The sequence below is a fragment of the Aphelocoma coerulescens genome, chromosome 8 (assembly GCF_041296385.1).
Source record: "Aphelocoma coerulescens isolate FSJ_1873_10779 chromosome 8, UR_Acoe_1.0, whole genome shotgun sequence".
NCBI lineage: Eukaryota > Metazoa > Chordata > Aves > Passeriformes > Corvidae > Aphelocoma > Aphelocoma coerulescens.
The window spans coordinates 32580702-32596563 of NC_091022.1; the positions used below are offsets into that span (position 1 = coordinate 32580702).

At 51.1% G+C, this 15862-nt stretch overlaps 1 protein-coding gene across 2 annotated transcripts in view; it reads right to left on the reverse strand.

Annotated features, from left to right (window-relative positions):
- NEGR1 (neuronal growth regulator 1) overlaps positions 1-15862 on the reverse strand; it is a 188665-nt gene that overhangs the window by 29712 nt on the left and 143091 nt on the right. For both annotated transcript variants that reach the window (XM_069022701.1, XM_069022700.1), the window contains exon 6: positions 13451-13602. In XM_069022701.1, the coding sequence (XP_068878802.1) occupies positions 13451-13602 (152 nt within the window). The remainder of the gene's footprint in view (positions 1-13450; positions 13603-15862) is intronic.

A 15862-nucleotide genomic window follows, 5' to 3' on the forward strand; every position in this document is an offset into this window, starting at 1 on the left:
AGCCATGGAATGTCCTGAGCTGGAAGGGACCCACAGGATCATCCATTCCAGCCCCTGGCCCTGCCCAGACACCCCAACAATCCCAGCCTGGGCACCCCTGGCAGCGCTGTCCAAACGCTCCTGGAGCTCCTGGAGCAGCCTCGGGGCCGTGCCCATTCCCTGGGGAGCCTGGGCAGTGCCCAGCACCCTCTGGGGAAGAGCCTTTCCCTGCTCTCCAGCCTGAGCCTGCCCTGGCCCCGCTCCAGCCGCTCCCTGGGTGCTGTCCCTGTCCCAGAGAGCAGGAAGAACTCACCCATCCTGCACAGAGCCTCATTGGGACTTTTTTCCCAGGACACTTTCAGATGCAAGAGGAGATTCCCAGCACTCCCAGTTTCCCACGCAGGGGCTTCCATTGCAGTTTATGGAATAAAACAATGCAGCAATAACTGCCACAACTAGAGACAAGCTCAGACAGCACTTCTGCATCCTGAGAGGGGACATCCAATGGGCTCATTTGATGCCAAATCCCAAAGAATTTCTCCCCACACTCTGGATCCAGTTACAAGACACTTTGGAGTATTATCAAAAATAAAAGACAATAAAAAGCACAGCCAGTTTGCAGCCTCTGTGGAGGAACTGTGCTTATGAAATATTCCACATGGTTTACAATATTTTTCCTAGAATGAGGATCAGAAAAGCACCATTGGGGATGTGATTTATGACATTCCCTTCCCCTGCACACCTGGAGCAGCCCCATTCCTCGGAGAGGGGCTGCAGCCAGACCCCAGTGCACTGCCTGCTAACAGGGAAATCCATTGTTTAACCACCAGCAGCTAAGGGAAAGGTTGTGACAGCTCCCTGCTGTACCCCAGCTGTCCCTGGGGTGCCTGAGCACCCATTTCAGTTCAGATGTTGTGGTTTCCCATCAATCCATAAGGGGAAGCATCTGCCAGGGTCCCACAGGTTCTGATAGCAAAGGGCACCCCCAAACTCCAGGGATGAGCCATCCACACATGGGAACCAGCAATGGAGTAAAAGATCAAGCCTGTGGCTGTGGCTGCCCCTGGATCCCTGGCAGTGTCCCAGGCCAGGCTGGACACCGAGGCTTGGAGCAGCCTGGGACAGTGGGAGGTGTCCCTGCCATGGCAGGGGTGGCATCGGATGGGATTTGAGGCCCCTTCCAACCCAAACCATTCTAAGATTAAAATAAATTGTTTTTAAATAAAATGGGTGGAGGAGAGGAATGTCTCTGCTCATGGAAGAGAAAAAAGAACATTTTAGTTTAGGACACCTGACCCTGCTGCTCTGAGCATGACATCCATGAGGGCAGAGATCCGAGGAAGCTGGTCCTGATTCTGTCCCAGTCCCGGTGCTGTGTCACAGCTTGGGTGAAGCAAAGAGAGAAACCCACGGAATTTCATATATTTGGATATGTCTGTGTCACCAAAGGGACATGAAAGACAGCGCTGTGATTTAGTTGTTCAAGTTACTGTGTTCTAAAGGATAAACACTATTTGCTCACTAGTCCTTATTCCCCATTTCAGATTTTTCCAGGGAAAACTGCTGCTTTAATGATTTTTACAGCTGTTGAGACCATAACAAAATGAAGAAAAAGTGACAAAGTTGGCTGTGTCCTTTGAGCTTGGTCTCTCATTCATATGGATAAATGGAAGCTCATGAATAATGCAGATCTGGAAATCTGTTAGCATTTTCCTGCTCAGAAACATATGATTAGCACTGCTCTGACTCCCAGTAATGATATTCCTGTTCTCAGAGGTCACTCTTTAAATCTGCACAACTGTCGCTGTATTTCTGGAAATAAATACGGCAAAATACACACTGGAGATGCAGCAGGGGACATCTGTGAAGGTGCAACTCCTGGGGCACGAGAGACTCATCTGTCACTGATTCAGGGAAGTGCTGGGAGCCCCCCATGCCAGAGGAACACAGGGCTCAGGGCAAGTCCCAAGTGCAGCAGGTGTTCGAGCAACTCACACAATCCCACACTGGTGTGGGGTGGGTTGGGAGCTCAAAGCCCACCCAGTGCCAGCCTTGCCATGGCAGGGACACCTCCCACTGTCCCAGGCTGCTCCCAGCCCCAATGTCCAGCCTGGCCTTGGGCACTGCCAGGGATCCAGGGGCAGCCACAGCTGCTCTGGGCACCCTGTGCCAGGGCCTGCCCACCCTCCCAGGGAACAATTCCTTCCCAATCTCCCATCCATCCCTGCCCTCTGGCACTGGGAACTCATCACTACACTTACCAGAAAACCAGAAGAAGAAACCTGAGCAATCTGCCTGAGTTACAGTGAAGCAGCAAGCTTGGGCATGGGGAGCTGACTGGGAAGGGGTCACATGAACTTCAGGTACCCACATTCCCAGGGTTTGTGGTCCATTTGTGGCCCAGGGGATGTCCCCTGTGGGATTTGGCTCACTGGGCTTTGTGGCAGCCCAGGCAGACGCTCCCCTGATGGAGGGACCTGGATTCCTGACCCCACCACCTCCCGGAGGGCTCCCCAGGTGAAAGCCTCCTGCTGCTGCTGCAGCTCTGGAGTACAGGCACGGACACCTCTTTCCAGGACAGAAGCCATTCTCACCAGCAGGCTCTCCCACCTGATCCATGGTTCCCACAACATTCAGAGCAAGCCCCCATCCCCACACTCCTTGCACAGATCAAACACATGCCCACCACTGGATACTCTTCAACTGCTCTGCTATTTGCTTTCACTGGCACAGCAATTTGTGAATAACTTATTTAGTAATTACCGTGTAATTATAGCTCTGCTGATCCCTGACGAGCCGAAATCCACAGACAATGCCTATCAAATGAATCATTACAATCTCTATAAATTACATGGGAGATGTGCCCATGTCACGATGAGATTCATGAAATTACTACAATTCCTGTGAAAGGAGATTAATTAAGATGAAGTTAGAGTTTAAGAAGGAGCAGCTTATCCTGCCTCTGTGCCCAGCCCTGGGGCACCTCTGGGGTGCCGTGCCCAGCTCTGGCTCCTCAGCCCAGCAGGCCCAGGGAGCTCCTGGAGCGGGGCCGGCGGAGGCTGCGCAGCTGAGGAAGGGCCTGGAGCAGCTCCGTGCCCAGCACAGGCTGAGGGAGCCGGGGCTGCTCAGCCTCGAGAGGAGCCCCAGCTGAGAGGGGCCCTCAGCCCTGGGTGTCCCTGGCTGCAGGGAGGGCTCCGGGCAGGGCCCGGGCTCTGCTCCGGGGCCCGGCAGCGGCACCAGAGCCACGGGCAGGGCCTGATCCCAGGAATTCCCCTGCACAGGAGGCAGAAGTGCTGCCCTGGGCAGGGCCCGGCCCTGAGCAGAGCCCAGAGAGGCTGTGGGGTCTCCTCCCTGGGGACATTCCAGACCTGTCTGGACTCAATCCTGTGCCCTGTGCTCTGGGATGACCCCGCTGGAGCAGGGAGGTGGCACCAGAGGAGCCACTGTGGGCCCTTCCAGTCTGGGATTCAAGACTTGACTCCGAACTTTCCAAGTGCAATAGAGCCACGGAACGCTGCAAAGCTGGGGAAAAAAAGAGAAGCGCAACAATGAACCCTAATGTGGATGATTGCACTTCCAAATGCAGCACAGGGAAGCACAGCTGCTTTGCTTCGGTACAGATGTGTCCTGGAAATCAGGCAGAGCAGGGGATGAGCAGTGCCGGGCTGTGGCACCAGGCATGGAGAAACCTCCAGCGGAGGGGAATGCATCTGGTGCCTGAGGAGCCACTCAAAGGTGAGCTCAGGGAGGAGTTTGCCACAAACACCCTGCAGAAAAACAGGCTCCAGGCACAGCCAGCAGTGGTTAAAAGAACTCCCAAAATGTGCTTCCCCAAGGAGCCGCTGCTCTGCCCAGGGGTTCCGACACCTCCCACACCAATCGCTGCTGTCGCACCCGTAACAACTCCTGGCCAAGGCAGGGACATTGGGAATACTGGAGCTCACACTGCTTTGGTGTCAGGGTCACACCTCGGAAGGTCAGACCCGAGCCAAGGACAGCCCTGCCCAGGCCAAAGCCAGGCTGCTGCTGCTGCTGCAGGACCAGCCCAGCCCAGTGAGGCACAGTGTCCCCCACAGCCCTCAGAGCCACCCCTGCCATGGCAGGGACACCTCCCACTGTCCCAGGCTGCTCCAAGCCCCAGTGTCCAGCCTGGCCTTGGGCACTGCCAGGGATCCAGGGGCAAAAATAATCAACATTCAGTCATTAATCAAAAGTACTTTTTGGAACCAGACATCCTTTATACAACATTCTGCTCTGGTATCAGCAGGAGCCGATTGTTTAAACTCAGCACTTGATTAAGATGATTAAATTGAATTACTCTGATGAAGAAGCTGAAGAAAGGCACAGAACTACCTTTGTCTGTAAAATTACATTTTAAAAAACATTTATGTCCCCTTTGATTCAGATAAGCCCCAGCGTGATCCTGACTCCAAAGCCGGTTTCCTGTTCCTACAGGCATTTCCTCACGTCCTTGCAGCACCCTGGGCAGCTCAGACCAGCTTCAGAAAAGGGGCTGGGGAAAGATGGACATTTTATTGACTAAATTAAAGCTGCTACATCATTATAGGGTGCAGTCACCCCATGAGATTTGCTTCTTTCTTCCTCACATCCCCAGAACTTCAAAATTTTTCTTCTTTTCCTTGGAATATAATTTTAACTGACTAAATTAACAGAATTTAAATGATCCAGTTCTCAGGTTTATGTTTTATTTTTGAACAAAGTTAGTAAATCTAAATATTGCCAAGCCTAAAATCTGAGTATCAGGGCAATTTATAAGAAATGGTCTCTACAGGAACAGCACCTTGTCTCACAGTAAAATTCAGGTCATTGCTGTAGGTGCTTCATGGCAGAACATTTAAAAGCCAAGAAATCAGCGTTGTTACTTTAGATATGTAGGGGGAAAAGGAAGTTTCTGAAAAATTCATTACAGGCCTTTTTCTGTGAATAGATCTGATACCACAAATCAAAGCCTCTGACGCCAGCACGTTCCACCCGAGGTGTGGAAGAGCCCTGAGAAGAGAAAGCTTTTATACTCCATTTATTATTGTAAATGCAGTCCAAATCTCCACGTATAAACCTGGAGGCGGAATTAAGGATAACAGTAACTGAGCTCTTGATTTCCGAGGCTCGTTGAGGCACCTCAGCACTTTGTTACACAGAGGTTAATTAGTGCTTGTAGCGTGGGCTCACTGAAAACCTCTTGGTTTTAAACCTCTGGAGCTATTTTTAGCTTCCTTGCAGCTGAAAAGAAAGATTTGTTTTTTCCCCTTCCTCTTTTCCTTCAGCTCACCGAGTGTCCAGACCCTCAGGAACACGCAGCAGCTGCCAGAGAGATGCAGTGGAAGCTGTGCAGACACCATCTCTCTGCATTTTCTGGTGATCTCTAAATGACAAACACTTGACTCGACAGAAGCACACACACTTTACAGAAAAATGTTTGGGTTTAAGCAACTGCTTTTGTCAATTAACCCAGAATTTATCTGGGAAATTATTCCAGTTTTGGCATTTTCCAACCTGTTGGATTATTTGCTTAAATATAAAAGTCTTGGGTTTAAAATCTATTTTCTGATCTCTCTGAAAACTCAGGATATCCTTGATCAATATCTAATTCCTTTGTAAAGCCCCCTGAGCTTTGCTCAACAACTTGATATGAAAATAAGTTCTGCACTTAATAACCTTCTAATGAAGAAGTGCTTTGCATTAGGTTTAAAATTTGCCACTGAGCACTGTAAGTGACTCTCTCCTGGGCCCCTGTCATGAGAAAACTTCCTAATGCACCTTCCCCAGACTCACCAGAATTCCAATAACCCACTTTTCCTGCCCAGGATAGACAGTAATTGTGTTTAATCTCTTCACTTGAGGATTGTTTCATCCTCTGCTTCCTATCACCCCTTTCTGAGCCTCCTCCCCCCATCCTCCCAAAGTTTTGAGGCCAAGCTGAAGTTTGTGTTCCAGACTGAGCTGTAAAATATATTTATATCATTATTTATAGTGCTATTTCTAGCACTTCTTGTCCTCATCCCATTTGCTACATGAGGTATTCTTTGGATTTTCAATTTTCTTTGATTTACAAGGTTTTCTACTCTGTGAGAAGAAACTCGAGTCTCAGTGTAAATTCCATGGATGACCTGGAATGTTTTAATCATTGTTTGGACAATGCTCCCAGGCACAGGGTGGGATTGTGGGGCGTCTGTGCAGGGAGTTGGATCAGTGGTTGCTGTGGACCCCTGCCAACTTGAGATATTCCATGATTTTGTGACAATTAACTGATACTTGAGATGAAGATTTGGCCACACTTCAACCCCTCTGATTTATCCAGGTGGGTAAGAAGATGAGTCTGAACCCCGTGAGGTGTGGGTAACAGCAAAATTTGTGAATATAAACACAAATGGAACAAAACAGAGCATCGGGGCAACTTCAGCAAGGCTCCACAGCAAAGACCCCTGGGCTTTTGTTTGGTTTTTGTCTGATTTTTCCCTGATCCACTCTCGGGCCTTTAAATTTCTGCTAAATGTCAAGGAGAAACTTGTGTTACTGGCCTTGCTCAAACGGGTTATTTCTGCCTCATCCCATCTCAGTCACTTATTGTCATATAATTCATAATAAAGCTCAAGCTGGAAAATGGATTTAGAGAAAATTCCTTCATAACTCTCGGTAATTGTTACCTGGAGCAGCAGTTGGCATCCATATGGAAGGAGCTCAAACCCAACATTGAACAGAATTATTATGACTTACATAAATGGGGGATTTGGCCATTTATCTAATTCCCTGTGAATATATGAATCCAAGGTGCTGATTTCTAACTCTGTCTCGTCAATCTGTTCTGGAATGGCTGCCCTGGTCCCTGCCATGGGAGGGAGGCTCGGTTCAGCCGAACTGCTCAGCTGTGTTTCACCCTGGGAGAGAGGAGAGGACACAGGGGAGGTTTTCCCTTTGTCTGTGGGTCCCACTGGGGATGGCTGGAAGTTTTCAGAGCTGTTTTCCACTGGGAAGGGGAGCGCTCCATTCAAACGCCCTGGCTGAATGCACCTGGATGCTGAGGAGGGTTCCCATGGATTATAACCCTGCTTCTCTGATGCCCTGAATTTCAGGAGCTGGGTCCATGTCCAGGATGGGGCCTTCCCATGATGGATCAGGATCAGCTCTCCTGGAGCAGCCTGTCCTGTTTGCACAGCTTGGACATGGAAAGCAAAACCAAGGCCTTGGATATGAAACGCCCCAGTGAAGACAGAGCACAGAGGGGAGAAAGCAAAATCCCCCTCAGGTTGTGAGGGAAGAGGCAAAGCCTGGACCTCCTGAGCTTCCAGCTGGGATGTGCTCCAGGCAAATGTGTCTTGGCTTTGTGAAGGCACACCAGGAACCCTCTGGCTGTGGCTTGGGTGTCCCCTGCCCCTGAGCAGGAGCCAGAAGAAGCTCAGAGGCTCAGACGTGTGACTACCCCTTAACGAAACGTCTGGAATGCCCTAGAACCGATTTCAGATCCATTCCCTGTCCATCACCCCTCCGGAGGTGTGGAGGGAGAGACTTTCTCTGCCGGCCCAGCAGGAGCTAGAGGAGCTCAGGACAGTGACTGCAGCCAGGGGCAGGACTGGGAGGGATGCAAGGAAAAGTGAGCTGCACGGCACCAGTTCTCTGCAGCGTGATGGCTCCAGGAGACCTTGGGCTGGATCCAAACCTTATTAAACCAATAACTGTCCTCTGACTGACTGCAGCAGGCTCCTAATGAGAACAGGAATTTTCATTTAAGTTGATAAATATATATATACCTACACACACGTTTTCTATTATATTTTCTGATGCAGACCAGCCCTCCTGGCTGAAACAGAACTATGCAAATTGAAATTTGATTTGCTTTCCAGGCCGGTATTTGAGAGATAAAATAGCAAAATCTTTCTTAGGTAATTGGACAACAGCAGAAACTGTGGACACAAAGGGAATTTCCCTGGAGAGTGTATTTCTCTTCAGAAATGTCAGATTTGGTGGGCCAGGCAGAGCTATCGAGCTAAAACCGAGCAGAAACCTGTCACATATCCGAAGGCACTGAGATACGATTTCTCAGTCAATAAAATGAAACTGCTGAGTTTAACGATGACACTGAACTGTGTGAACAGCCACGACCCAAGCAGTGCTGGCACGTTAATTAAGGCTCTGTAAATTCCTGATGAACCTGCCCACACCCAGCCTGGGATATGGGGGAGAAATCCCACGGGAGATGCGGGGGTCAGGGCTGGGAGGGGGAGCCCAGAGCTGGCTGCAGCAGGGGCCACTGCGGGCAGAACCATCTACAGTGGCACTGCCCCTCCCTCCCTGTGCCCACATCCCAGTTCTCCTGAGAACCCTGCTCTCCTTCCCACACTGACTGCACTGGGCAGAGCAGGCTTCAGCTTGGTTTAAATCCAGAGAAAAGTTACCAAAGTGAGGAAGAAGCAGGGCTATAAAATGCCCACAACGTGGAGGCTCTCTCTGGATCCCAGAGAGCGAGTCCAGCACCTGGCAGGAGTGGGAGCAGCATCAGGGCTGTGCCCTCAATTCACACAGGATCATTCAGGCTGGAAAAGACCTCTAAGACCATCGAGTCCATCACTGAGGAGATCGCCGAAGCCCCCTTAGGTCTGGCCCTGATTGCCAGGACTTGGCACAGCGGGAAGCACTGCCAGGAATCACCGTGGAGACGCTGCCCTGGTTTAGCAGAGGGCTCACAGCAGGGCCCCTTCACCCCTTAGCAGAGACCCTCGAGCCCTCTGCACCCCTGGGGCTCCAGCAGCCAACACCAACAGCTCGTGGTGCCACCGGGGAACCACAATTTATAATGAGCTCATTTACATTTGGGGGAGAAAACTCATTTTGTTTATGTTTCCGATACACAGCCGATGTATTGGGAATATTAATACACGAGTTTAATTAGGAATCTCCGAGTAGGAACCAGCACACCAGGCAATCAACACATGGAAATTGAGGGCACGGTCTGGCACTTCCGGAATGTTGGAGACAAGATTCCAAGCGTGTGGCACTAACCAGGAGTGCAGTCAGATGCTTGCCCAGTGAAGTCCTTGTGCGATTAAATCAGCACAGAAAATACCACCACATCCCTCTCACAAGGCTCCTTCTCCTTCCAGATGTCACTCCTGACCTCTTGGGCAGCTTTTTGCAATTATTTACATTTTTTTTCATAGTTACTGGCAATATATCCAAGGATTCTGTATAAACCTGGACATCAGTAACACCTCTGGATCATATAACCAGCCATGTGAAGAAGCAATTTCTCTGGCAGCTGTTAGGAAAGGAGAAGGATGCTTCCTGTGGATTGCAAGGCTTTCTTAAGAAAGGTGCCCCTTATCAGTCAGGTTATTTCTAGGATTCCTGAAAATATTAGGGGATGTATGGGAGGTGCTCTTTGGAACACAGAAATAGTACCTCTTCTTAAGAATACACACCCATCTAATAGAGGGGTAATGGTTATTTACATCTTCTCAGAGGTGGTGGCTTTACATGAGCCCAGGCTTTTGTTGGTGACACCTTCAGGGGACACACAGAGGCCCCACAGTGCAGTGAGTTTAATCCCTCTATGAAGTCTCTGGAGTAGGTTTAGAGTTTCTACAGAATAAATCTACAGATTAAAACTGCAGCACCTGAAGAACCCCTCAGATTCTCACCCTAATTTAACAGGTGCTGAGGCAGAAGAGACGAGGAGCTCTGCCAGGCTGGAGAAGTGTGGGGTTGGCATCACACCCCTGACTGAGCCAGGACTCCAAATCAGTGCTCCCCACAGCCTAACCCACCTGGATCTGCTGTGCCACGGAGCTGATCCCTGTGCTGGGATCTCCAGCAGCTCACCAAGGGCTTGTGGGGACAGCACCCCACACCCCACATCCCATCCTGGGGAGCAGAGGCTGAGATGTGGCTCCACTTTTACCCTCATCAAAGAAAGGGAGTAAAACCCTTCTGCCACAACTCAGCTGTGGGGAGGGAAAGTGGGAAAGCCACTCCCATGTGTGGTGAGGAGAGCACAAGGACAGGAGGCACCAGGGTGAGGAAGGGCTGCTTGAGCAGCAATTGAGACATCTCAGACTTGGCTGTTGGGAAAAACTCCTCAATAACCCTCCTTTGGCTGCCAGTGGGTAATGACAACTCCCTCCCCTCCCCAGAGCCTGGCAAATTCGTCTGTAGGAAAATGCCTTTTGTCTCAAATGAACATTGGGCTAAATTAAAAGCCAAATCTGCTTAATTAGGAAGGGCCATTCCCTCGCTCCCCGCTGGCTCCTCGCCCCTGGAGAGGGAACCTCTTGCCCTGGGTACTCTCCTGAACGCCTCATCTCCTGGGCTTAATGAGTCAGCACATCCCAGCTTTACAGACAGGAAAGGACCACATTCCTCCTCCTTTCAAGTACCAGAAATCCAGGGAAAAGCCAGGCAGGCAGAGCTAAACAGCCGATCAATTGGGCCGGGGAGGCCAGGACGGGCTGGTCCGAGGGGGCCTCCTGGGGCTGCTCTGGGAGGATCCCACGCTTCAAACGCTTCCCCACAAAAACCAACACAGCTGGAGGATCCAGAGGACCCAGCCATGAATAATTAGCAAATTGCCATTCATTATTCATTTTTTGGAGCCTCTGCTTCTCTGCGTTTTCCCCACCAGGCTGAGACTTTCTCTTTTCCAGCTGCTGGATTTATTATTAATCACTGGATCTTAGGCATGGCCAAAGGGGCTTCAGTCAGGGACAGGATAAACTCCTTCATGTCCGTGGGATCTGGGATGTTCCTAACTCCCCAGCCAGTGTCCTGGCTGCCTGTCCCCAGGGCAGAAGTGGCCCTGGATGACCTCTGACGGATGTCCCCAGCTCACAGCAGCAGCGGGGCTGTCCCCTGGCCCGGGTGAGCAGCCACAGCCCAGACAGCTTTCCTCACCCTGCTACACCCCCTGTCCAGCTCCACGAATCCACCTGGGCTCCCTCCAAGTCCTAGCCTCACAGAATCAGCCTGGACCTTGTCCTGACATTCCTTCACCCTCCTCATGGCTTTCTGTCAGCTCAGGGCTCCTTGATGGATCACAGAGAGCCAGAGCCCTCTCCACAGTAAAGGAGATAATCCTTTTCCTGCTATCCTGGGGTTTTATGTGTTTGGATGCAGATCCCAGTAATGGAGATTGGGCCCAGTCCTGTCCCCGAGAAAGGTGCCCAGCTGTGCCCAGCTCTCTGCCATTTCGGTACATTATGTATGTTATGTGTGTTATATGGGGATGTGCAAGGAAAAAAAACACAGGTTATTTAACTCCCCTGCAACATTTTGGTTAAAAAGCCCACCCTGAGAGCAGAAAGCAGCCAGGGGCCACTCCCCAGCCCTGCTGGGCAAGGAGCCGACCGTGGCAGTGCAGGTGTGCCCTGTGCTCAGGGGTCACAGCCCAGGGTCACACTGGGGGCTGAGCTGCTCCCACTGGGGTGTTTGGGATCCCCCCTGCCACATCTTTGCACACCCCAGGGGTTTCCCATGGGATGGGGTATCCCAAGCTCCCCCGAGTCACAGCACAGGGTCACACTGAGGGGCTGAGCTGCTCCCACTGGGGTGTTTGGGATCCCCCTGCCACGTCTGTGCACACCCCAGGGGATTCCCATGGGATGGGGCTCCCGAATCGCCGCCGTTACGAGGCCACTGCACTCCTCAGACTGTGTCACACCAGTGCAGCTACAGACTGCAGTGTTCCCTGAAATAAGGCAGCAATTCTATTTTAACACTCCTCGAGTAACAAATGAAACTGTCCTTAACCCTGCGTTTGGCTATGGAGTGCTGCAACCACGCAGAGCTCGCAGCTCCCTCGCACATACCTGAACCAGCACATATGGCCCACTCCCACTGCCAACAAAATGAAATGGAGCAGTTTCACAGGAGAAGGTTCTTGCTGAAGGATTGAGGAGTCCGCACTTAACAAGTTGCTACCCTGAGAATTTTTCTTACTTATTTTTTTAATTGTTTTTTTTTAAGGGATAATGCTTCTAGAGAATATTAATGTAAATTATAAGCAAAGGAAAAACTCCACCAAATAATCCTGATTCCCAACCAACATCCAGATCACCACCTTTAGGACAGCTCTCCCTAGTTTTGTCTGGATTAAAACAATCACAGTAGAAAATAAGACATTTCAGCTTGGTCTGTGAGTCAAACCTCTGAGCCAACATTCCCCCATTTCCCTCCCGAGGTCAGGAGCACACCCAGATTTCCATATTTTCTCTCAGACCATTCTGCTTCCCACATCCCCTCTCTTTCATGATGGAGAACATCTATTTTTATGATTGGTATCAATGTGCTTGGTACTTCTATGACATTTTCAACCTCTGCCTCTCAAAGAGCTTTTCAAGGGTGGCTACAAGGCACCTCACAATTTAAGATGGAAAAAATCCTGGCAGCAGCTCAGAGACAGATTCAGCTCTGCTCTGTTCAACTCAAGCCAGACCCTTCCTTTTACCTGCTCTGAATTGCAAATACACCAAATTCCAGCTCCTTCTGGCATAATACTCCTTTGTTTTCACTTGCATTTCCTGTTTAAAATAAATGTAACATTGTTCCCACTTTGGTAATGATCTCCCAAATATTAAATAAATGGCAGCAAAGGCTCCCCGTTATTTTGTGCCTGTTATGTCTCTTCTGCAGGAATTCAGAACCTCCTGACAACACACATCACAGGGGGAGTAAGTTCAGGAGGAAATTTCATGGCTGGAAGGCAGTAACTGTGGGATTTAAGCAACTGAAACCCCGCATTTCCGCTCAGTGAGGAGTATCTTTATGTGCAGGATACACCCCGAGCTTTGTCTCTGCCTTTTGTCGCCATCAGAGCAGAGCAGCACCAGCGCTCCACCAAACACCTGTGGATCCACCAGCAGATGGCTGAACATCCAACAGCAGTGAAATGCTTCCAAGCCACAGCTACAAACACCTCCCAAACAGGACCTTGGAGACCCATTTTGGGCAATCTCCACGCTGCACATCCAACGCTTTGCCTCTCACACCACTCACTGTCTATTCCAAGAGATTTCACTTCTCTGCCCCAGTGACTGACAAACCAAGGTGTGACAGAGCTCTGGCACATCCCACTTCTCCAGCTCAGGGTATTCCTTGGAATGTGCTGGGGAAGCTCTGACCTCTGTCGCAGTGGCCCCGAGGGACCTGTGATTGCCATTCTGAGCAGGAAGCTGTGGCTGTGCAAACTGTGCCTCTGCACCGCGATGGCGGGGTGGGTTAGCTGGGATTTCTGGCAGATCCGCAACTCCCTGATCCCCCAAAACGTGCCACGGCTCTCAGAGCCCAGACCCTTCTCCAGCATGGAACAACCACCACCAGGTGCACAACCTCCGAGTCCCGACGAAGGCCACGGCATGTCCAGGGTGCTGAGAGGGAACGAGCACGCTGCTCCTTTTGGGCTTTTGAATCCACGGATGTGGGAAGCACCAACCCTGAACATTTGCCACACGTCCCCGTTACTTACGGTTGAGAGGCAGGCTGGCATTGGTCGTCCCTAGCTTGTTGGCAGCGACACAAGTATAGTTGCCAAAGTGCTCTTCTGTCACATTGGTAACAGTAAGAAGGGATCTTGTACTATAATTTTTAATAGTGATTCCTTGTTGACCATTGATCAGTCTAGAAAGCAAAAAGAAAATGTCTATAACTCACATACCACAACCAAGATTTATTTTTTATATCTCTCTTCTCTTTGCTGGTTTTGCAGGCAGCCCTGGGAGCACCGAGAGCTCTTTGCGAGCTGCCGGTGCCTGTGCCAAGCCCAGGTCCTGGCACACTGCAGAGTTCGTGGACAGCCCCAGGGCTGGGGGTGCTGAGGGAACGGTGCTGCCTGCGTGTCCTGCAGCCGAAGGCACAGAAACACCCACAGCCCCTCCTGCCCAGAGGGGGGGGGATAGAAACTCCTGGGTGCAGAGCTTGGATTTCAAGCTGGGCAAAGCCAACTGGAAATTGAGATCCCCTCCCTAGGGCAGAAAGGTACGTGGTAAGTCTTTCTAACAGGGTTTTTTCAGCTTCCGGAGTTTGCTGCATCCTTTCACAGCTCTGGCTGATGGCAGGTGAAGATTAGGAGCCAGGATTGTGACCATGGTTTCATTTATGGGGCTCAGCAGCTGTAAATGAGCCTTGCAATTAGGGACAAAGCGCTCCAGCAGCACTGCTGAGGGTAGGTTCAGGTAATGAAGCACAGGAAAAAGCCAAATCAGGAGTCTTTTCACCCAGCTTTGAGCTTCCCACCCCAAATCCGTAGGAAAAATGCAGGTGTTTGGATACTGCTCCCAAAGCCATGTCAGGAGCATCGCTGGGCACCAGGACAAAGCAAGAGGACCAAATTTAATGATGTTGTCGTAGGCAAACCACGTCTGCTCAAACAAGGAGACGAGAAGGGGAACCGTGTTATTAAAAACTCGCTACAGTTATTACTCATAATTCCTTCTATTTCCCATAAGGAGCAGAGTTTTGGATTAAGAATACAATTTTTGTCTGCTATATTGAAGGATATAATCATATATCCTGGGAATTAATGCCATCTTCCACCATTCTGTCTGAAAACCTTGGCAAATCTGTCATTAATTGCACTTGTGCAGGTTGTGGACTGAACATTCCTCATTGTTATGTGAGTGCCTCTCTTCCCATCGGATCCCTGCAGGCTGCTGCTCACACAGGGATTTCCCTTCCCTGGGCAGTTTGTGTTGCTGTAAAGGACTCTGCTCCTCCAGCCCAAGGTTGGGGAGAGGACATGGCACATCCCATGGACATGAAAACACAGAAAAATGGGATTGAAGTGCCTGGTTTGGGGTGAACACTGCACTTGGAAGATTCATCTTTTTTCCAGAAAGAGAAAACTTCTGTACCAGGCAGAAATTTGTCCACTCAGCCTCTGGATGTTCTTCTTCTAAACCCACCAATGTCTGTCCCTGTTTCCTGCCTCTCCTGCAGAAAATTCCGAGAGAGTTCTTCACTCCCAACCCCCCCCTGCTGCTCCCACACCTGCCCGAGCTGCAGCCAGGGTCACTGTCCCTCGGGTTGGTCCCTGCTCCTCTCCCAGGGGTACCAGAGCCAGAGCTCTGTGTCCACCTCTGCCTGTTCTTCCCTGGGAGGGTGGGCAGGCCCTGGCACAGGGTGCCCAGAGCAGCTGTGGCTGCCCCTGGATCCCTGGCAGTGCCCGAGGCCAGGCTGGACATTGGGGCTGGGAGCAGCCTGGGACAGTGGGAGGTGTCTCTGCCACGGCAGAGGCTGGAATGGGATGGGATTTAAGACCCTCTCCAACCCAAACCAGTGTGGGATCCTGTGGTTTGTACCAGCTGTTTCCAAGCCAGCTCCACCCTTTCGGCCCGTAAGCAGAGCTTGAACTACACCATTTCAGTTGTAAGGTTTATCTCCCTCTTTTCCAAGAGAAAATGGAGTGTTGGGATTTTTGCTGTCCCCATGCCCTGTCACACGTGACATCTGCCTCAGAACCATGGAGAGTGTCTGCCTGTTGTGACCTGCTGCCTTCCCCAGGCTGCCCAGGGGACGAGGCCCCAGCTCAGGGCCCTTCCCTTCCTCCCACTGCTCCCACATCCCCTTCCCTCACATCCCTGCTGGGAAGGGGCTGACGCTGGGGATCAGGACTGGAAGTTCTGGAGCAAAGGGGGCAGGACAGAGGTGTATCAGTGAGCCCCACGATTCCCAGAGCGGAGTTGGCCGGAGCCGCAGGGGCTCCGCTCCGGAGGGTGTCCGTGTGCGGCGGGAGGCAGCGGATGCTCCTCCTGGGGCATGAACTGCTGGGCCCTGCTCAGCACCAGCACACGCTCATCAATCCTGCTCTGGGCCTCGCCCAGGGCCTCCCAGGCTGCAGCAGCATCTCGGGGTCTGCAGACACCCTGCACGTACCTTCCCC